Source organism: Amblyomma americanum, chromosome 11, assembly GCF_052857255.1.
Source record: "Amblyomma americanum isolate KBUSLIRL-KWMA chromosome 11, ASM5285725v1, whole genome shotgun sequence".
NCBI lineage: Eukaryota > Metazoa > Arthropoda > Arachnida > Ixodida > Ixodidae > Amblyomma > Amblyomma americanum.
This window is the reverse complement of record NC_135507.1, coordinates 23,558,816-23,581,048: the sequence shown is the minus strand read 5'-3', so window position 1 is coordinate 23,581,048 and position 22,233 is coordinate 23,558,816. Positions and strand designations below refer to the sequence as shown.

The 22,233-nt window shown below is 47.1% G+C and overlaps 4 protein-coding genes across 6 annotated transcripts in view; 1 reads left to right on the top strand and 3 right to left on the bottom strand.

Moving 5' to 3' along the window:
- Window positions 1-3,069, bottom strand: part of LOC144110425 (uncharacterized) — a 28,070-nt gene extending 25,001 nt beyond the window's left edge. The window contains exon 1 of the mRNA XM_077643308.1: window positions 2,921-3,069. The gene's annotated coding sequence lies outside the window, so the exon portion shown is untranslated. The remainder of the gene's footprint in view (window positions 1-2,920) is intronic.
- A 1,776-nt stretch (window positions 3,070-4,845) lies between these two features.
- On the bottom strand, window positions 4,846-9,176 carry LOC144111044 (nucleoredoxin-like protein 2). Its single transcript, XM_077644143.1, has 3 exons — window positions 9,100-9,176; window positions 6,576-6,868; window positions 4,846-4,996 (listed from the first exon to the last, which is right to left on the bottom strand). Exons 2-3 carry the CDS (start codon window positions 6,854-6,856, stop codon window positions 4,846-4,848), a joined length of 432 nt encoding a protein of 143 aa, XP_077500269.1. The 5' UTR covers window positions 6,857-6,868; window positions 9,100-9,176.
- A 1,299-nt stretch (window positions 9,177-10,475) lies between these two features.
- On the top strand, window positions 10,476-18,228 carry LOC144110588 (uncharacterized). Its single transcript, XM_077643607.1, has 4 exons — window positions 10,476-10,639; window positions 12,182-12,253; window positions 14,530-14,817; window positions 17,682-18,228. Exons 2-4 carry the CDS (start codon window positions 12,196-12,198, stop codon window positions 17,972-17,974), a joined length of 639 nt encoding a protein of 212 aa, XP_077499733.1. The 5' UTR covers window positions 10,476-10,639; window positions 12,182-12,195; the 3' UTR covers window positions 17,975-18,228.
- An 847-nt stretch (window positions 18,229-19,075) lies between these two features.
- The window catches only part of LOC144110587 (uncharacterized), a 159,214-nt gene continuing 156,056 nt past the window's right edge, over window positions 19,076-22,233 (bottom strand). For all 3 annotated transcript variants that reach the window (XM_077643605.1, XM_077643606.1, XM_077643604.1), the window contains one exon: window positions 19,076-21,239. In XM_077643605.1, the coding sequence (XP_077499731.1) occupies window positions 20,742-21,239 (498 nt within the window). In that variant the 3' untranslated portion in view covers window positions 19,076-20,741. The remainder of the gene's footprint in view (window positions 21,240-22,233) is intronic.

Here is a 22,233-nt window from a genome sequence, read left to right as displayed (position 1 = left end):
CTATACATATAGAATACTGCAATTAGACCCTCGCATCAGGTGGCGAGTGGCAGCACATTAGACAACTTCGCGTTGCATGCAACGTCTCGCCACAACCACACTGGAGCAGGTGCGTCGCTGGCAAGCTCACTATTCACGATCGATTTCGCTTTTTTTTTTAGTGATGTGTTACAACGTCGCAAACAAGCAAAAAATAATGAACGTTATTTGTATTTGACACCGAGCACAAATTTCCTCTTTATCGTTTCAGCTTTGATTCCGAATAACTCGAGTTAACATGCAGGATTTATTTTACTAATCTCTATGGTTACGGCACGCACGCATGCGCACGAAAATTGTTCTATCCGGACAGCGTTAAAGGTTCTGTTCGGCGAAAAACTGCGTCGGCGTCGCCGTGACCGGAAAATCCTCATTGGTGGATACGGAAGTGACGTAGAAAGGAACTTCGATGAAAAGAACGAGGATGGTAAAGATGAATCGAACCGCTGTCCCTCTAAGACAACCGAGAGACGTTCAGTAGGATAAATGCAGGCCTTTATTGATTACGAGAAAACATTGCACTCGCGTGGAAACCTCGCCAGTCATGCAGGCATTGCGGAACCAGGGTGTAGAATACCCTTGTGTGAAAATACCGGAATTCTATAGCCACTGCACAGCTGCTCTCGTCCTCTATACAGTCAGCAATAAAGTTCCAAGAAGCAAGGGCGTCAGGCAGGGAGACACGATCTCGCCAATGTTATCCACCGCTTGTTTGTATGAGGTATTGTGAGGCCTGAATTGCGAAGAGTTGGGAATAAGAGTTAATGAAGAATACCTAAATAATCCAAGATTCATGAAGACATTGCCTTGCTGAGTGCAATGCAAGGCCAGGGAAGCGGAAAGAAATGGCATAGTCATTCGAATGGACACAGGCTTTCACCGAACACAGTTTGGAATTTACAAAGTGTCCTTCAATTTTTTTTTTCCTCAAAAGATATAAAAATGAAAAAAGCGAGCCAAGAAACGAACCGCATCGCAATATTTAGAATTCATAAAAATTGCCGCACGAAAACCATGCCATCAGCGGCATACGTTACCAAAAAGCCGCGTACAGTCCCTTGAGGCAGTACAAAATCGCTCAGCCCGGTTCATGTTAAATAACTATCAAAGGACAGCCAGTGTTGCTAATATGAAAGCATACTTGCATCTTCCGCCCTTATCAACTCGAAGAAAGCTATCTCGCCTCACACTTTTTCATAAAATATACCACTATAACTCAACATTGCGCTCCTTGTGGATTCAACCCCCATCACACATTTCATATCGCCGTAACCACAGTCAAAAGGTCTACATTCCACACTCAAAACACGGTTGCCCATTCTAATTCGTTTCTTCCCAGGACTTGTAATGATTGGAATAACCTATCCGCATCACTAACAAGTATAACTGGAGAAGAAAACTTCAAATCCGCGTTGCAAAACTTCTTTCTTGCATAGTGTTAAACCATTTTTTTCATTTGTCTATCTTCATTGTGTACTGTGTTCCTTGTTACATTATTATTATATTTTTTACACCAATGCTGCCTTAGAAATTATATTTTGTACATTGTTGTTCTATTTTCTTTTGTTTTATTGTTTTCTTCATGTGCTAACTTTGTATATTTATCCGCCCCTCCCCTCTGTAACGTACATCTGTACCCTGAGGGTATCTTAAATATATAAATAAACTCTGAGGCATAGTGCGAGTTTTGAACGGAAAAAGTCGACTTTGTTTGTCCGAAATCTAGCGTTTTAAATTCGTTACAGAACGAGCAGTGGGTTAAAAACCGGACCTCGGAAAATTAAAGAAGAGGCGAAATCCTGCAGTGGAAAGTCTTCGAAGTCACCTCGCATTGTGGGCAATTGAAGGCGCCGACGTGCATTTCACAACAGCTTCAGGTGCCGGAAATAGTCAAACGCAAGAGATGGTGATCTTGAACAATTAAACCAGCCAAACGACGAAGTGCAGAGAAGTGACGAGGCACACGCTGCGACTCGAACAGAACTGCGCTTTATTGAAACAAGTCTGTCTCCCAAGAAAACTACAGCTGAACATGCGCAGCACAACAACCAAGTCACACGCCAACGATAGGTGGCAGGTAACCAAGGTTATGGTCCATAGCGCAGCAACAAAACAGGGGACAAATACAAGCGCTAAAATGTCTGTCCCCTGTTTTGTTGCTGCGCTATGGATCATAACGCATACCCACTAGCCCGAACCATCACTTTTGTTAACCAAGGATCTCTGTCCCCCATCATGACTGGTTTAATTGTTCAATACCATGTACGTACCAACTGATACTAACACCTCTGCAGATGATGATGGTTTGGTTTATGGGGGTTTTACGTCCCAAAGCGACTCAGACTATAAGGGACGCCGCGGTGGAGGGCTCCGGAAATTTCGACCACCTAGAGCTCTTTAACATGCACTGACATGACATCGCACACCACACGAGCTTCTAACATTTCACCTACGTCTTAACGCGACCACCGCAGCCAGGGCCGAACCCGCGTCTATCGGGTCGGCAGCCGAGCGCCATAACCATTGAGCCAACGCGGCGGCTAGATGATGGTTCGGTGCGCTTTAGTAGTGTCTGTACATATTTTCATTTCTAAATAAATACTTGTATATAGTACCTCTCTCCCATCTATACTGTCTGGCTTCCCACCTCACCTCTTTCAATTCATTTCTCCAGTCCGCATGTTATCCCTCTATTTCCGCTGCCCCGGCTCAGGAGCTTCCCGTAGTGATGGCAGATGCCGGGGCTAGCAAAAATATTCCCCTTCTTTTTTACTATTATCTTGAATAAACCCTTGCTACTACTTTAGTTGTAACAGCTGCCTAAACCGGGCACCTCTCACCGGTGAAAGAATAGCATAAAAGTGAACAGAGGTCCACTTACGGAAGACGAAGCACGAGCAACACTCAGGCCTCAAAAGAGAGCGACCAGGCGCACACAGCAGCAAAAAAGAGACTGTGCAGATACCAAACCTGCTTAGCCGCCAACCCTTCGTCCATGCGACTGGCGGCCCCCGCGTACTATCGCGGACTGAAGTGCTTAAGACGCAGCACCCCAGGCGCAGACAGCTGAAAATCCGTCGCTGCGTCACCTAGTGGTCAGAGAATTTCGCGCGCCAATGGGTGCTCATCTGGAAGTGCAAGCTTAGCTTCCTCGATGAGTCGACAGGCGGTGCGCTTCGCGTCGTATGCAACCACTTTGATAAGGCGCCGTCGAGCAACATCTGCTATCGGATTTCACCAACAAACAGCTCGCTGTTGCGGGCTAACGAAGCGTTGCTTCGCGTATCAAGCCGAAGGATCGGAGCACCGTTCCGGCCTCGGCCGCTGCATAGCACCCACCGAAAGGGCGAGAAACAGCCTCTCCCTTGCTACGTGCAAGAAGTGGGACGACGCAGTTACTTTGAATTAGGCAAATCTGTACTTTGGAGCTTTGTCGAATACTGCTGTAGTAGGATGGAAAGTTGGGCTAGTTGGGTTACGTTCATTTTACAGGAAAAATACAGAGCGAACAGAGACGACGGACGAAGAGGTGCACAATACAATTGTTGTTGTTGTTGTTGACCTCACACAATGGCACAACACAAGCGCTTGTGTTGTGTACCTCTTCTTCGTCCGTCGTCTCTGTTCGCGCTTTATTTTTCCTGTAAATTTGTCGAATACGCCGAGAAATTTAACGCTTTATTCTGCTTTGATGAAATGGATGTTTGCGGCAGGAGTCGACGTCTCGCTACATCGGCAATGTCCGCAAGAATGATCTTTTTCTGCTCTTGGCTTTAGCATGAGCTGTGCAAGCTTCGCATACATGCACGTTTTCCTCGAGCTTCCGACGAAATTTGCGTTCGCTCTGCGTGACTTCCCTTAGAGATTTTTTACAGTCTATAGATTGTCCATAGACTTCTCTACAAAGTCTACAGACTGTCTCTGGACAAATGCTACAGAGTAGTCTAGAGGCAATACAAATTCTATTGACAATCTATGAATTGACGGCCATACACTTTTAGTAGACTTTTGTCTACAGACAGTCATTAGGCTATGAATAGACAAAGAAATATCTATAGGAAGACAATAGACTCTATAAAAGTCTACAGGCTATGAATAAAAGAAATCCATTGCAAGGCAATAGAGTCTACAAGAAGTCTATTGACTACCTACAGACCATTTTCATAAGGATTTGCCGACGTCCTAGCAATTTTCAATCTCTTTCTAGAAGCGATGTTCAAAAGTCTCACTTGTTGAAGCTCGCGAAAGTTAAAATAGTGGAAAAACTACGCGACGCAGGTACTACCAGAGTCCAGTGCTATTTCAAACGTCGCGCATAGTGTCTCGCTATGCACTAAGATAAGCAAAGCTTAACCTAGCATTTTTTTTTTCATTCTGCTGTCTCATGTCCTCTTTCATCCTGCTTGTGTTGTTAGCTCGCGGTAGACCGACCTCGTAAACGTGTCTGTATCTGCCGGACAGGCGACACGAAGAATGAGCATGCGTTCTGCAAAAATCGGTAAGCTCAAATTATGAACAGAGTGCCGTTTCAGATGCTGCCGTCGTACTGCGATGCCCACTCGGGTGTTACCAGCAAAGGCAAGTCTTGATCTCAGCGCAAGCTCAATTACTGCTTCGCGACGGTCAGTCCACTTCTGAAACATTTCCGCTACAAGTGCGAAAGGTCAAAACCAAGTGTCGTCACACGGACTAGCCTTGGTTTCGTTCGAAAAGGCTGGCACACATCGCAACCGGAGATATGGTGCCAACAAGAAGGAAAAACTTTCGTCCACAAAAACGCCAGGAGCGCGTCGTGAAAACCGCCCTTCATTTCATGGTGGGCTCAACCCAAGCGCGCAAGGCTCGCGAACCGTGGGTGATGACCTCCCACAGTCCATTGGCGCTGATCACACTGCCGTCTTTCTTAATGGCGACCAGGGCGGGAATATTGCTGATGCCGTACTTGGTCTTCAACTCCCTGCATAGGAGAAATTAAGAAGAAAACATTGACGGTGGTTTATCTCTGTTCAAACCTGGAGTGACGCGATACCTACAGCTAGCCGAGTGGAACTTGCTCAGTTGGATTGCAAAGTCAGTCTTTTGCCGCTTCGTTTCGCTGGACGTTCATTCTTCACCTTCGTCGATAAAAATCGGAGCCCCGCCTTGTGAATCACGCGCCTGCCGCGCAGCCTCACTGGCTTTTTGTAGCGTAAGCTACACTGGCCGAGGTTGAGCAGTTTCGCGTGGCTCCTGGAGAGCCGTGCTGCGCATGCGCGAGGAGCAGTGATGTCACACGGCGCACAGCTGGCGCGCCGGAGCCGCCGCGCGCGCCTCGCCGGTCTGCACATTCTCTGGAAATCGCACCACGTGACCAATCGTCGGTTATGAGGACGCGGCGTGCGCGGACGCTAACGTTGCCGACAGCGACCAGGGCGTGATTTCAACAAACGTCCAAAATACAGCTGACAGCAAAAAGTGGCAACAACCACCGTTCATCCCTCATCAAAGGGAGATTCGTTGCCGACCGAGCATAGTTTTGCCACTTCCAGGCAGTTTGTCACGGCCTCCGGCCAGGATAAGCTGCGATGACCCGAAGACTTCCCTGTCAACGGAACAATGATATATCTGAACGGACACATCGGTGTTAATGATGTTAGCGGCTATTTATTAATAAAACAACACCGGGAGAAAAAGATGTTGCTAGTCGCGACATCTGCCACCAAAACTTGAACCACCTGAGCTGCATCTAGCGGGAATAAAAGGACAGGAAGAGGTAAAGAAAGGGGAAGCGACAGTGAGAGGGGATGGATAGGGAGGCACCAGTTTGTGTAGAAAGGTCAGGTAAGCGCAAACTTTCCCTAATGTCCTCAACTGTCGAGAAGACGATGGGCCCTATTATAGCTTATATAACACAGCTTTATGGTTGTGTGATGTCTTTCTCGTCTTTCATCGTGAGTAGCTAGCAGTCTCGAAGTGGCTAAAAACGCAATTAACGCTCTCACAATAATAATAATAATAATAATAATAATTATAATTATAATAATAATAATTGGTTTTTGGGGAAGGAAATTGCGCAGTATCTGTCTCATATATCGTTGGACACCCGAACCGCGCCGTAAGGGAAGGGATAAAGGAGGGAGTGAAAGAAGAAAGGGAGGAGGTACCGTAGTGGAGGGCTCCGGAATAATTTCGACCTCCTGGGGATCTTTAACGTGCACTGACATCGCACAGCACACTGGCGCCTTAGCGTTTCTCCTACATAAAAACGCAGCCGCCGCGGTCGGGTTCGAACCAGGGAACTCCGGATCAGTAGTCCGGATCAGTAGCCACCGCGGCGGGTAAGCGCTCTCACAAAGAACAAGTTTTGTGAATACGTGCCACGAGTAAACTGTGACCAATGGCCCCACACTCTAAACAAGAATAAGTCTATATGGGAGTAAAAAGGGTGCACTCGCGTTTAGGGGCACGGGAGCCTTCCAACTCCAGCACAACATCCTTCGCACTCAGGCTGGGCCACAGGCGGCTGCGGCAAGACCATGCATTTTCCGACCACTCACTCTTGCAGGGGGTCCCCGTACTTGACGGCGTACCAGTCTCCGTGGCTCTGGCGCATGTAGCCAATCATGGCAAAGCTGGAGCGGTCTTCGGAGACGAAAACGACCTCCACCTTCCGCTGCGCCTTGTAGGCCCTGGCCAATAGCGGAGTAAAGAGGCGACACGACGGGCACCATCCGGCAGAGAAAAACAGTGCCAACACGCTGGCGTCCTTGAGGACATCGTCGGCAAGGTGCTCGGAACCGTCTTTTTGGATAAGCGTCTTGCCCCTGAACAGGTCCATGATATCCTCCGCCTGGAGAAGTACCAAGGAACCGAATGACCAAGAGTGAACAAAGGTTTGCGCTAACAGAAATCGATTGGCTAAACACAAAGCGAGAGCGCATTTGTGCCGGGGCCGCTTCCCAGGAAAAGGAATCATTTAATTGACTACACCCGCCGCGGTGGCTCAGTGGTTAGGGCGCTCGACTACTGATCCGGAGTTCCCGGGTTCGAACCCGACCGCGGCGGCTGCGTTTTTATGGAGGAAAAACGCTAAGGCGCCCGTGTGCTGTGCGATGTCAGTGCACGTTAAAGATCCCCAGGCGGTCGAAATTATTCCGGAGCCCTCCACTACGGCACCTCCTTCTTCCTTTCTTCTTTCACTCCCTCCCTTATCCCTTCTCTAACGGCGCGGTTCAGGTGTCCAACGATATATGAGACAGATACTGCGCCATTTCCTTTCCCCAAAAAACCAATTATTATTTAATTGACTACGGATACCTAATTTTATTGCGTGTTTTCCTCTTTCAAATGTCGCGTTAGACATTAGAATACATAGACAACCGCACGGTATTCGCGTATGACCGCTAAGTGATTTATAATTGAACTTCTCCCGTGCTGTTTCGGTTTCATCGACCGAACGATGGCTGTGACGTGCAGCTGGTGTTTAGGTCACGTGATATACAAGGCCATAGAATAACTGATACGTAGCGTTAGTTCACTGCAACACTTAAACCAGCTTCTTTCAAGGTATGGAATGACAAAACACGACCCATCAACAATTATACCGCAGATTTTTCATTCCTCACGTGACCTGAGCACCAACCACACGTCACAGCCATTGTTCGGCAGTTGAAACCGATACCGATACAGCGTCAAGAAATTTAATTATAAATTAACAAGGTGCTCCATGTATATCAATATCTAACACATCGTTTGAAAGAAGAAAACACACAAGCAAAATTTATTGTCTATAGTCCTTTAAGTCCAAATTGTCCCCCCCCCCCCATTTCAATACATCTCTCTGTAGACGTCGCGTGAAACGTTATTCAGCAAGAACTGCTCGACCCGCCGCGGTGGCTCAGTGGTTAGTGCGTTCGGCTACTGATCCGGAGTTCCCGGGTTCGAACCGGACCGCGGCGGCTGCGTTTTTATGGAGGCAAAACGCTATGGCGCCCGTGTGCTGTGCAATGTCAGTGCACGTTAAAGATCCCCAGGTGGTCTAAATTATTCCGGAGCCCTCCACTACGGCACCTCTCTCTTCCTTTCTTCTTTCACTCCCTCCCTTATCCCTTCCCTTACGGCGAGGTTCAGGTGTCCAATGACATATGAGACAGATACTGCGCCATTTCCTTTCCCCAAAAACCAATCATTATTATTATTATTAAGAACTGCTCGCAGCACCCTGACGGAAGGGTGGTTAACCAAGGTGGTTCCTCTGAACTCGTTTATTCGTCACTGTGATTGCAGGCGCGAAGTCTATATAGTGGACACGATAGCGGAAATCCAGCGTTTTCCCTGTGTGTTGACCGTTTAGGCCGAACGCACGCATGGCCACGACGTGACCAAAGGGCTTTTATGAAATGACTGACAGCTAGCGCCATACGGTGACGAGCTGGTAGCTGTCTTCACGCCCTGTAATGCCTTGCACGAGGAACCGCGGAAGCATCTATACAAACGTTCACAACAGGATGTGTACTCAAAAGTGCGCAAGGAAGCTAACACATTTGTTGCTGCTAGCGATGATCTCGGCCGCACTCACAACGCTGAACAACCAAGGCATTGTGAAACCTAATAATAATAATAATAATAATAATAATAATTGGTTGTTGGTGAAAGGAAATGGCGTAGTATCGCTGTCTCACATATCGGCGGACACTTATCTGCCCCGTAAGGGAAGGGATAAAAGAGGGAGTGAAAGAAGAAAGGAAGAAAGAGGTGACGTAGTGGAGGGCTCCGGAATAATTTAGACCACCCGGGGAATCTTTAACGTGCACTGACATCGCACAGCACACGGGCGCCTTTTGTGTTTCGCCTCCATCGATACGCGGCCGCCGCGGTCGGGTTCGAACCCTGGAACTCCGGATCAGTAGCCGAGCGCCCTAACCACTGAGCCACCGCGGGGGGCGTGAAAACATCGCCAGAAACCGCGATGAGTGTCGACAGGAGGAAATCGTTTTCCTGAATGTCGTTAAGTCACAGACAAGAGTGGTTAAAAAGTTCACTGTGATCGCGGTTTCCTTCGTTCCGTGTCTCATAACTTACAGCTGAGGGACGCACAACCAAGAGAAATTCCTCTTCTTCTTCGGCGTCTTTCAAGAATCCATCTGCATGCAGCCCCTGAACGCGACACACATCATCATCACCATCAGCCTGACTACGCCCACTGCAGGGCAAAGGCCTCTCCCATGTCTCTCCAATTAACGCTGTCTCTCCAAGCAGCCCAAAAAACTGATATGGATGTTACTTACGGTAGGCTACACGCCTCTCAATAATAAATGAGCCCAATAGTAATAGTTAAAAAGTTGACTATTCAATATTAGTCAACCAGCCTGTAGCACGCTTTAGCTGTATTCTGATGTATTAAACCGCTGACAATGCTATGCCGAAAAATGCGCTCTTCTAATTCAAAAACCCGAATTCTAAAATTGTGTAAAATCTTAGTTGAAACACACTGTATACTTTTATAAGTGCGAAATTGTAATGGGTACCAAGATCGCAAAGAGAAGCGGAGCAGAACATATAAATGACGAAAAAATTCATCATGGTCTGCATCAATGTTCTTCAACTTCCGTGTAGCTGAGTACAGTGTAGAGGAGTAGTTATTTAACGCAGGTTCGGAACGCCGACAAAAGTGCACTTTACAGCGGTCACTTGTAAGTACATGTTTTCCGGTCAGGAGGTGTCGGCGTCGTTGGCGTAACATTGCGCCACGCTCATTGCTCGGAACGCAGTGGCGTCACGCATGACGCCACTGCAATGCGCCGCTATAAGTGGTCCGAACACAGTTACGTCACGAGTGGGTGAATAGTGACGTCACATGCACTCTGCCAGAGGAGAAGACATAATAACTACTCTCTCATTTCTCATTCCCTGAAAAATGTTGTGGGGAGAATATAAAGGCCTTTGCGGGGTAACAAAAATGACTCACTGTTTATAGGCCTTCTAGTTGGTTTGAGGCCTTCGATTCGGCATTTCACACAGCTCAGACTAGCTGCACAAAATGAACCAAATGCTAATTGTTTTTAATTAGGGACGCACCGATTTCTTAACCTTTAAGGCGCTCATAATTTTAATACTGGCTTTTGAATGTAGGTACATAAACTAGCCTAATGCGAATGTAGATTTTTTTCTTCCATCCCTTCATAATCTGGACAGCAAAGGGTAAAGATATACACCAACTATAGCCCCAATTGAACTACTGCTGAAGTATCTTTCCAGAGTGTAAAATTTGCATGATTGCGGGAGCTACGGGACCGTGGGCTGTATGCACACGATCCCTCGTGTATACGCGTCCAGCATACGCCAGTGCGGGGCCAGTGCCGACGGGACGGGGCCATTGTTCGATCCGCGTCACATCAACAGCCTCGAGCGATCGTATTGACGAGTGTCACCGTCGACTATGCAGAGCGCCGCGTCGCGGACCCTCTGGCCTCGCAGACAGGGTCGCAGTGCGTCTCTGCATCAGCGCCGGTGGCGATCGGAGTTGACCTGGTTTCGGAGGTCTCCAAGAGAGTTGCACAGCTAGCTTGACCTCTCAAGACGCCAGAGTTAGCGCCGGATATACAGCTCCGGCATACCGCGGGTAAGCGTACGTCACTAAAACCACTCCGAATTAGTAACTTCGAAATGTTTTTTTCGCGTTTGCCACGTAGGTAAGATCTTTCCCTGCTCTAACTATCATTAGTTATAGTACACCCTTTTCTTCTGTGTTTGCATGATCACGTGTTCGTTGCTCTATAGGCGGGATTTATGTCAAAGGTTTCTCAGCTAAATCTTCAACGCAGTTTATTGCGCACTTGAAATACAGCGGAATTGCGTCACTTCTCGGAATAGTTGCGATAGGCATGGGCGCAATGGCATAATAATAATAATTGGTTTTGGGGGCAAAGGAAATGGCGCAGTATCTGTCTCATATATCGTTGGACACCTGAACCGCGTCTTAAGGGAAGGGATAAAGGAGGGAGTGAAAGCAGAAAGGAAGGAAGAGGTGCCGTAGTGGAGGGCTTCGGAATAATTTCGACCACCTGGGGATCTTTAACGTGCACTGACAACGCACAGCACACGGGCGCCATAGCGTTTTGCCTCCATGGAAACGCAGCCGCCGCGGTCGTGTTCGAACCCGGGAACTCCGGATCAGTAGTCGAGCGCCCTAACCACTGAGCCACCGCGGCGGGTCCCAGGTGTGCTGCCGAAATGAAAATTGTTGAAAACTGGTTTTTGGGGAAAGAAAATGGCGCAGTATCTGTCTCGCATCTCGGCGGACACCCGAAGGGAGGGATAAAGGAGGGAGTGAAAGAAAGGAAGAGGTGCGGCATTGGAGGGCTCCAATTTCGACCACCAACAAAAACGTAATACCCGCCGCGGTGGCTCAGTGGTTAGAGCGCTCGGCTACTGATCCGGAGTTCCTGGGTTCGAACCCGACCGCGGCGGCTGCGTTTTTATGGAGGCAAAACGCTGAGGCGCCCGTGTGCTGTGCGATGTCAGTGCATGTTAAAGATTCCCAGGTGGTCGTAATTATACCGGAGCACTCCATTACGGCACCTCTTCCTTTCTTCTTTCACTTCCTCCTTTACCCCTTCCCTTACGGCGCGGTTCAGATGTCCAACGATATATGAGACAGATACTAAGCCATTTCCTTTACCAAAAAACCAATTATTATTATTAAAACAATTGTGACTCTGGCAACCAAAAACCGTACATTACTTCCCTTCCGTACTTATCTTTGCTCTTCTCTCCCTGTCCCTTTATTTCCGTCGGCTGCTGCTCAGCTGCTTTAGATAACAATTGCGGCGGCTGGCGACATCTCCTTTTTGTTTTTGTGTCCAGTGTAAGGCAGCTCTAATACGAAAGGGAACGCTTAGTTTTTACAAAAGAACGGGGTTGTGTTGTTACTTCAGCTCTGAGATAAAAAAAAATCGCATGGGCATTATCAGTTCGGAGGAAAGGTACGTAAAAAAAAAACAAGTGTGCAATTATCACTCAAACATATACATCACCCGTTGGTTGAATGCGGATAATGTGGTTCCTCTGATATCGGAGCTGCCTGCGCAGTTTATTTCGGCAATTCTGCGTTAATGGCGCAACATTGTTTTTCTCGCGTTCACATTTCCCTTCTGCATTCCAGACTTCACTGCGAAAATGAAGGGACCAAATTACGCAGCCTGGACTCTCCTTGCTTTCGCGACTGTTGTTCACGGTGCGTATACGCATGTCTTCGTACGCGTTCACGATTTGAAAATTGGTTTTGGGGGAAAGGAAATGGCGCAGTATGTCTCGCATATCGGCGGACACGTAAACCGCACCGTAAGGGAAGGGATAAAGGAGGGACTGAAAGAAGAAATAGAGGTGCCGTAGTGGAGGGCTCCGGAATAGTTTCGGACCGCCTGGGGAAGCTTAACGTGCACTGACATCGTACAGCACAAGGGCGCCTTTTGCGTTTCGCCTCCACCGAAACGCGGCCGCAGCGGTCGGGCTCGAACCCGAGTACTCCGGCTCAGTAGCCGAGCGCGCTAACCACTGAGCCACTGCGGCGGGTGTTTCCATGGAGGCGAAACGCAAAAAAAAAAAGCGCCTGTGAGCTGTGCAATGTCAGTGCGCGTCAAAGATCCCCAGGTGGTCAAATTTAATCCGGAAACGGCACCTCTTTCTTCTTTCACATCCTCAATCCGTTCCCTTACGGCGCGGTTCGGGTGTCCACCGAGATATATGAAACAGTTAATGCACCATTTCCTTTCCTGAAAAACCAATTTACATTTTCTCTGCATTTCTCCTGTGACGTCATGGCACCTTTTCCGAACATGCTCACAACTTGGAACACCCTCGGGCGCTGCTCCTCACTCGACTGCAGATGTCACTTCAGTAGCGTCAGCTGCACCAGCATCGTCGGCGCCGCGTTGCGGCAATACGTGCTGCCTTCCCATTGTTTCGTATTACAGCGAGAGCTGTTACTGGTACGTCCCCCGCGTTAGAGCGTGGCTTCGGTCCACGATCACGTGGACACCTACGAGTATACCTACGAGACGGTTCGCCACGCGCTATTGGCCGTTTCGCCGAGTGACGTCAGGCCGGCTGACGTCATGTGGCGAAGCGGCCAATCGCGTGCTGCGAACCGCGGAGGAGCCCGTTCCAAAGCGACTGTACCAGTTAGGAAAGGATTAAGGAGTTTATGAAAGGGAAAGATTTGAAAAGAAAAGCTGACATTTCCGGTAGCTCTTAGTTTTGCAGCTTACGCAGCGTAAGCGTAGTCAGTTTTCTTCGTTTTGTTTTTACAGCGCAGCTGTTAACGGCCCGTTACTGGGCTCTACGTCGATGTGCCTGCAAGAGAGTGAGGGAGAACAGTGAGGAAAAGAGGAGTGATTGCGCCACCATGGGGTAGCACCGTATGCAGGCTGCCGCCTCTTCCCTGCCACGCTTGGCTGTATGGATGCTTTTCGATGACAACAAGCACGGTGTAAAAATTTCCATCAGCTCAGGCGAACATCTTGAAACCCAAGCAAAACTGGCTAAGGGCGAATATCATTTATTACTTACAAAGACTGGACGAGAAAGTAATGGGGTACGAAGATTGGTAGAATGACAGGCAGATGAGTGAGACGTGCAACTAAAGACATGTGTCAGCTACGTATGCCAGGTGTTTCAGGGAAGACTAAATAATTTTCAAAAATACACCCTCTCAGGTTAAAATGTGGCCTTTGCGGCATAGTATTAACAAAGCCAGTGAATCGTCTCATGTAGTAAACTGGTTAACTAAGTTTTGATAAATAACTTTTCAACTATCATAGTTAGGCAACTGGTTGCAGATTTTTAACTGGTTGAATTAACTTAACCTTATCAGTTTTTAGAATTCTTTAGAATCGTGCCAAAATACGTGCCCTTTTGAAAAGTATGCAGGCAAAGCAACCTCTCAAGCGCATGTAACTGTAGTTGAATCCTAATTTCGTCGAGCCATAGCACATTGTAATCACGTTTTCAAAATTCTAAAAAGTGATATTATATTAATAACGAGCGGCAACACATCTCTAATTGCAACTAGGCACATAACTAATAGTTAAAAGGTAATTATTAAAAATTAGCCAACCAGTTTACTACTTAAAAATGATTCATCGGTTTCCTGATGTGCATCAAAACCGGTAATACTATTCCGCAAAAGCCATGTTTACCTCAGAAAGCACATTTTTGAAAATGTCTTTCTTGAAGCACCTGTTGTGTATCTGTAATGAATCTATCGGAAAATATGCCTACCTGATCTGAATTATGAATTTCCGAGTATGCCAATCATCGATGATAATACTTGACAGGATTCTGTCAAGTATCACGAAAAGTTTTTCAGCGTTTCCGACTTCGAACTCCTTCGAGAATATTCGAAATTGCCAAACCGTCATCTTCATTTAGGTTCGGCACCCGAAAAGTTCGGATAGTTCTAGGACATTGGTAATGGTGGTACTCAATGTGCACTTCATCTGCGCCTCGCAGGATTTGGCTGGAAGCACGACCTGTCACGTCCTGTCCGCGACGAGTGCTGCAGAGACCCGGACAAGTGCTGCCCCTACGGCTACCGGTGCGACTCACGCTACCGCAACTGCGTGCGCATTAGCGGGGACGCCAGGCCCGTCTACGCGTCATCGTCGTCGAGGACTCAGCCTATCACCAACTACGTGTCCGGCACGCGAGGCTACTACTCGACGGGCTACGCCACAGGACGCTACGGCGGCGTGCCTGATCAGGGCTTCGCGCTGTCGCAGAGCACATTCTTGAGCTCAGGTGAAGAACCGTCACTGACAGAGCGCACTAAACTGCGTGGAAGTTTCTTTTTACAGTGACAGGTGTAAAAAGAAACTTCGACGAGGAGAGGGTAATCGTGTTTCCCAATTCTGCGGCCTCGGCGTAAAAGGGAGGAGTGCGACGAGAAAAGGGGACGAAGAGCGAAACGGGTGCAGAGGACCACACTGATTGGTCAGCGTGCAGTGACGCCATGCATGACGTCACATCATATCATCATCAATAAGTTAGACAGACCAGTAGGGTGGATTTAAAAATTAACATGCAGAAAACCAAAGTAATGTTCAACAATCTAGCAAGGAAACAGCAGTTCACAATTGGCAACGAGGTGCTGGAAGTGGTGAAGGAATACTTAGGGCAGGTAGTGACAGCTGATCCGGATCACGAGAGGGAAATATCTAGAAGGATACGAATCGGGTGGAGCGCATATGGCAGGTTCTCTCAGATCATGAATGCAGTTTACCAATTTCCCTCAAAAGAAAAGTGTACAACAGCTGTATCTTACCAGTCCTCACCTACGGGGCAGAAACGTGGAGGCTATTGAAAAGGGTTCAGCATAAGTTAAGGACAGCACAGCGAACCATGGAAAGGAAAATGTTAGGTGTAACGTTAAGAGATCGGAAGAGGGCAGAGTGGGTGAGAGAACAAACGCGTGTTAATGACATCTTGGTCGAAATCAAGAGGAAGAAATGGGCCTGGGCAGGACAAGTAACGCGAAGGCAACATAACCGCTGGTCCTTAAGGGTAACGGAGTGGATTCCAAGAGAAGGCAAGCGTAGCAGGGGGCAACAGAAGGTTAGGTGGCCGGATGAAATTAGGTTTGCAGGCATAGGGTGGGCGCAGCTGGCAAAAAAAGACAGGGTTAACTGGAGAGACATGGGAGAGGCCTTTGCCCTGCAGTGGGTGTAGCTCTTTTCGTTTCTGAACCCATTTGCTGGTTCTTCCAGACGAGAGACGTCTCGCAACCTCAAGAGTTTATTGCTGCAGTGTATAGGCATGCCTGATGCATTTCTAATGCGCGAGCAGTAAGAGCGCCATTAGGCGAAAATATCAGCACGTCTCTGCGTAACTGTAGAGTGAAACTTCCGGCGTCTAGTAACATGGTACACGGTATGCTAAAGGTTTCTGATGTTATGTGGTACGTGCGCGACGGAGTGACGCGACCTGATCGATGCTCGCAGAAGCGCGGTTTACGAATCACGCGATTAATGGCCCAAGTTTGTTGAATCACAGCGGAGAGGGTAATCGCGTTTTCAAAAATTATGAAAGGTACATTGCTATTCCCAATGGTCGGATAAACTAACTGCCATCAAGTGCCTATCACTAGCCACGCTTATTATGTATGCGACACCCTTTTTTGAGGGAAAGCGCGAAAGCATCGAGGAAGAGAGTAGAGGACGAGTCACGCCTTTCCTTCTCAAAACCTACTCTTTCCCTCAAAAAGGGGACTGGGGTGAACTTCTGTCGCATTCATGTAAACGCGGCTACTAACAATTGAAAAGTTAACATGATCCTCCCGTTCTCTCGTGTCCTCCAACACTGGTACTACAATGCTGCACTGCAAAAGGTTCCCTTTGTCTAAAAAGCACTTTTCAAAATGAGTGACGGGTTTCCCTGAAACACTTGGTATATACGCAATGCATTTTTTTAAGAACAAGTACAATTGTGTGAAGGACTTAGCACCACATTGCTTGTTGGACTGCTGCATATTGCAATGCCCAACAGTGTATGCTGATCATCAGGACGGCATTCCCTGTGGAGGTTTGGTTTGTGTGGGTTTAACGTCCCAAAGTGACTCAGGCTATGAGGAACGCCGTATTGAAGGGCTCCGGGAATTTCAACCACCTGGGGTTCTATAACGTGTACTGCCATCGCACAGTACACGGGCCTCTAGAATTTCGTCTCCATCGAAATTCAACCACCGCGGCAGGGACCGAACCCGAGTCTTTCGTGTCAGCAGCCAAGTGCCATAACCACTGAGCCACCGCGGCAGCTATTCCCTGTGGAGGGAGTAAACGCTACGCCTGTATTGCTCAGCTAAGCATCAAGTGTGCACAGAATGCATGTACGACGAGCGATAAAAAGGTTCAAACAGGCAGTGACGTAACTGCAACGCTAGTGCGTTGGAGATTGTAGAGCAAAATTAAGTTCGCCTATTCCTTCAGTCTGCTTCTAGCTAGGGGCTTAATGTGCCGCGACACTGGAGTTTTAACATAGTATGATTCGACTAGTGCTACCGCGAGACGCACTAATGCCCAGATGGCAAAGAGCAAGGATGTGCAACCGGAGGTGGTGCCTAAAGTCGGATACAACATAAGTCTACAGTGAACCTACGCCAGCATTCTCTAGGATAACTTGTCCAAGACAAAGAAGTAGTTAGTTTTTAGAACTTTTCGTGTCACCTAAACAAGATGTTAATCGCCAAAAAAATGTTATAAGCTCTAGAATTTTGATACCTGGTTTGTTTCATAAAATCAAGCAGTAAAAAGCTGATTTCATTTACTTTTGTGACATCGCGGACCATGGCCCAGTGCTAAGAACTGCTCTTTTTTGTTTTATCTGGCTACCATAGGAGCAGTACGCGCATGTCCACTGGCGGCTTGCGGTAGCGCTACGTGGCAAACACTATGTAAACTCTCCAACTGAGACTTTTAGCACAACTCGTAACCCCCAGCACTACTGCTTACAGTGAGTCCCCAATGCAGATGTGCAGATGGTCATGATGCGGCAGGGCAACTGTACCCATAGACCGACTGCGTGCTGCCTGCACATGCACACTGGTAGCTCTCGATATAACCCACGCGGAAAGTAATACTTGTACTTACTGTACCACGCGCTGCTTGCAGAAAACTGCCCCACGGGCACCTACTGCTGGGACGTGGACACGTGTTGCCTCATCCGGCACGGCTACAACAGCCTCTGGACACGCGTAGAGTCCACCTGCTGCACGCGCTACAACAGCCCTAACTGCCAGAGGGTGCGTGGCTGCAGGGTCACTATGGGCGACCAGCGCTACAAGTCGTACCGAGAGACCTTCACCCGAAGGCCTGCCTACTATGGAGCGGCACGGCCGGCCGCCGAGCTCCCATCCACTGTGGCCGTCCTCGCGGCTATCGCCGCGTGGCTCTCGGCTATCTAGTTCACTACACTCTCGGCAGAACTTTAAGCTTCCGGAGTTTGACCGCACGGGTCCAGGTAAAAGGGCATGGAGGAAGGAAAGCCCAGAGGAAGAAGCGGGCTTTGTGCACAGCCAATCGTGACTTCAGTTTCCGTTGCGTGCTCCTCTTTGGAATGGTGCGTTGGACACAGCAAAAATAGATCATCGCGTGGGATTAGCCTAAGCCTGGCAAAAAATTCATAACTAAATTTCTACTCCAATTTCAGTTTTAACAGCCCAACCAAAGCTGCGAAGTCACAAGTGAAGCCGAGCGCAGTTGTGCGACACACGTGAAAACTGCGTATACAGCCATTTGTGCAATCACTGTGATTCGGAGAAGCTGATGTACGAGTTAGGGCGCACTGAAATGACGAAGCAACTATTACGTGGCAGTCTTCATATGCCTCACGTGGCCTTGACCCTGCTTGCGATGCAGACACACCATTTATGTGCTGAAACCGAAATTGCATGGGACAAGTCCTATTAGAAACTGCTTATCTGATGTAGTTATATGCTGAAACCGAAATTGCATGGGACAAGTCCTATTAGAAACTGCTTATCTGATGTAGTTATGTGCTGAAACCGAAATTGCATGGGACAAGTCCTGTTAGAAACTGCTTATCTGATGTAGTTATGTGATGAAACCGAAATTGCATGGGACAAGTCCTATTAGAAACTGCTTATCTGATGTAGTTATGTGCTGAAAGCGAAATTGCATGGGACAAGTCCTATTAGAAACTGCTTATCTGATGTAGTTATGTGATGAAACCGAAATTGCATGGGACAAGTCCTATTAGAAACTGCTTATCTGATGTAATGTGCTGAAACCGAAATTGCATGGGACAAGTCCTATTAGAAACTGCTTATCTGATGTAGTTATGTGCTGAAACCGAAATTGCATGGGACAAGTCCTATTAGAAACTGCTTATCTGATGTAGGCAAATTCTATGCCATGATCTGTTTTTAATCTCTTATGCACCATTCCAAAGAAAAAGACTGAAAATTTGGTGTCTCTACATTAAATTAGCAAACGTTCATGATAGTATGCAGTACTACACATGAAACTGCAGTGAAGAAGAGAAATTTCAAGTCGCGAATTAAGTTTTATTTTGACATGATTTGTATCATATCAAAAAGTGAAGCATCTATAATAACATGAGATTTACTTTCATAGTTGGAGCACAGGTATTCACTTGATCAGCATAGGTTTATAAACACTTTCATTTTGGATAAGAACTCAATTGAGCATTAGTGCATCTCCCATTCTCTTTGTCTCATGCAAGGCCAATCTGTCCATATTTAGCCTCAGACAAAACACTTGCAGCAGCATTTCCGATTCCTCCTTTATTCACCACTGACAAGTAACTTGCCCCAGTGCCAACTCTTGGCAGGTGTTGATAACGGGAAAAATCATGTACAATGAATGCACATAAGCTATATGGTAACTGAAGAGGAAGGTGTAAACAGATTTTAGCTAAACCTTATTTTTATTATGAACAGATCAAGACAAAGCAGAAATTTTGCAAAGCTAGAAATACATGTTATACTAGCACTTATCAGCTGTATATGAGATAATGATTTGAACGAGAACATCTTCAACAGAAGTCCACCTGCTTGGGTGAAATATAAAAGTTGAGAAATACCGACATCAACCAACTAGTTGCTGGCACAAAATCAGGCAACACAAAAATGACGCCTGGTGGAAGAACACAGAACGCAACTCCCTCGCCAAGCACTGCAAGCGCGCTGGCCACAAGATCACCTTTGGAGAAGTGAGCGTGTTGGCCGTGGAATGTAATCTCTTCAAGAGGCATCATGTCTACGCACTGTAAACAGGTTTCGGAAAACGCTCCCCTCTGCATATGTGAATGGCTTTGTTATGTGACCACTGAGGGGAAGCTAAGGCTGATCCCAGCTGCTGCTTGCTCAAGTCACCCCTGAAGAATGGATAGGCTAGGTCCTGAGACAATGAGTGATTTGTCACAAGTCTAGCTATCACTTGTCCAGGAGCCCAAGTAGTAATCCAGAAGTTTAGATCCACTCCTCTTGATATAACAACACAGTTCGCCCTATTCTGCCATCGCATCTGGTGCACATGCCGCCCACATAAGTATGCATGTTACAACCGTACAATATCACTAGTATAGCAATGCACTGTTTGAAAGTTTCAGGTACCTTGGACTTATTTCTGTTCAGTGTACACGAAATACAGTCAGCCAATCCAAGCGATACATAAGTACATGGTAATTAATAGATGCTGTGCCTGTGTTGCATGCAATTACTGCAGTGTACAAATGGCATGCAAAGAAAATGCAGTCATCTCTTTGCAACTCATGACAGGACACACAGTTCCCTTGCAATCATAAACAGCAATTTGTTTCTGTTGGCTAGATGCTTCATGCCCATAAACTTAAAGCGAGTTTTTTCTACAGTTATTCCATTATGCTTCTCTAGAATAGCAATGGCAGGCAATTCTTTCGAACATCTAGTATTCAGCACAATGTAATGTTCGTCAAATTAAGTCTGCTGTCACAAAACCTAATCAATAAGGCACTGATGGCTGATTTATAAAAAACACTGCACTTTAAACCAATATCATTGAATATTGGGGCTAATAACAGGTGAGGTTAATGAACAATCATCATAATTATGGAAACAAAAACATAGTTCTTGTGGATCACAGGTATTGCACATAAGGGGTACAAATGTATAAAACAGACTGCCGTAAGCCTTTGCATTTTGTTCTTTACTAGACCCTATAAGCGCTTGCTATGGATTCTAGCAGCCGCAAGAAAGGGTCCTTGCATCGCTCGGGGCCATTAAGCGATAGCCACCAGAACCAGTCCAGATAAAGCTGAAATGCCCTTGCCTCCCTCAGTGGGCCAGATTGCTTCAAGCTCCACAGCACCCGACGCCATGAAACACGAAGCCTCTGCGTGTTAAAGAAAGCTTTGTTCCTTTTCGATGACAGCTGTGCATTGTCTCTGCCGTAGCCGGCATCGTGAGTGAGACGCATCGGACCTTCCTCATCTTCAACCACTTCAACGTGACTGAACGGTTTGCCACCATTTGAAACAATTATGGTTTCAGGAAGGACGTCATTTGAAATTACTCTTGCAATCGTGCCTGGATCATCTTTTTCGATGCACCTCAGTCGAAACTCGCCCGTTGACTCAGCCTGTAGCCCCAACATAAGGCGTTCTTCTTCTTCCTCTGCGCCCTTGGCTTTCCTCTTGAAGATTCCCACCTGCGCAGTGATTTCGTTTTGCATCATCAAAGGAGGAACCGACAATCCTACTGACCATTCATCATTTACAAACACCATTAGTACCGTGTTTATCTTTATCAAGATTACATAGGCTACTGACTACCTTAGCAACAGGCATTCAAATTTCCCAGGAAAGGGTACAACACCGCTGTTTCTTGGTCTAGCTGACAGCTCGTACTGATGAAAATATAAGCACACAAGGATATGGAACCGTAACATGGACACAGGACCAGTCCATATGCACAGTCGACAGCACTGTGTGCACATACACGCACGCGTACGCACCGACGCAGACACACACACACGCACTCAGTTAAGCAGAACAAAGAGCGAACAACATGTTGATCTATGTATATTAATGTTTTCTATATTAAACAGAAAGCCTTTCTTGGCTCATGAGTGGCACGGACAGGATGTGTCACGCTTTTACCAATCTATAGCTTATCCATAATCCAATTCATAATAAAATCCAACAGTCCAGACCATAATCCTCAATCCAATCCATAATGCAAAAAAGGCACAAACTGTTAGTGAAGAAAAACCAGAACAAAAATTTGGGTCCAGGCATGAATCGAACCCTGGCCTGCGGCATGCGAGACTGGGACAATTCTACTGTGACATGACAGTTCAACATTTGCAGCTGAATAATGCCACATCTAGTGAACCCAGAGTTGTCTTAGAAGCGTACATGAGTAATTATGAACATATAAATTACAGATGTCACAATTAACTAAATATAAAGTATGTGTCCGGCAAATTTACTTCTTGCTTGGTGTGTCGTAGCGCCATCATGAGGCGCACACTGAAAACCCCCCTCACAATGTACGACGCTGGCCCAGCAGATGGCGCCACAATGGAAGCGCAAATGCTTCCGCATTACAGCATGTAAGTTGTCTAAGTGCCTCCTTGAATTTTAATCACTGAAGGTAGGTCTAAAGCACAACACTGTCTCCTACTGGTACCTATGCACTCT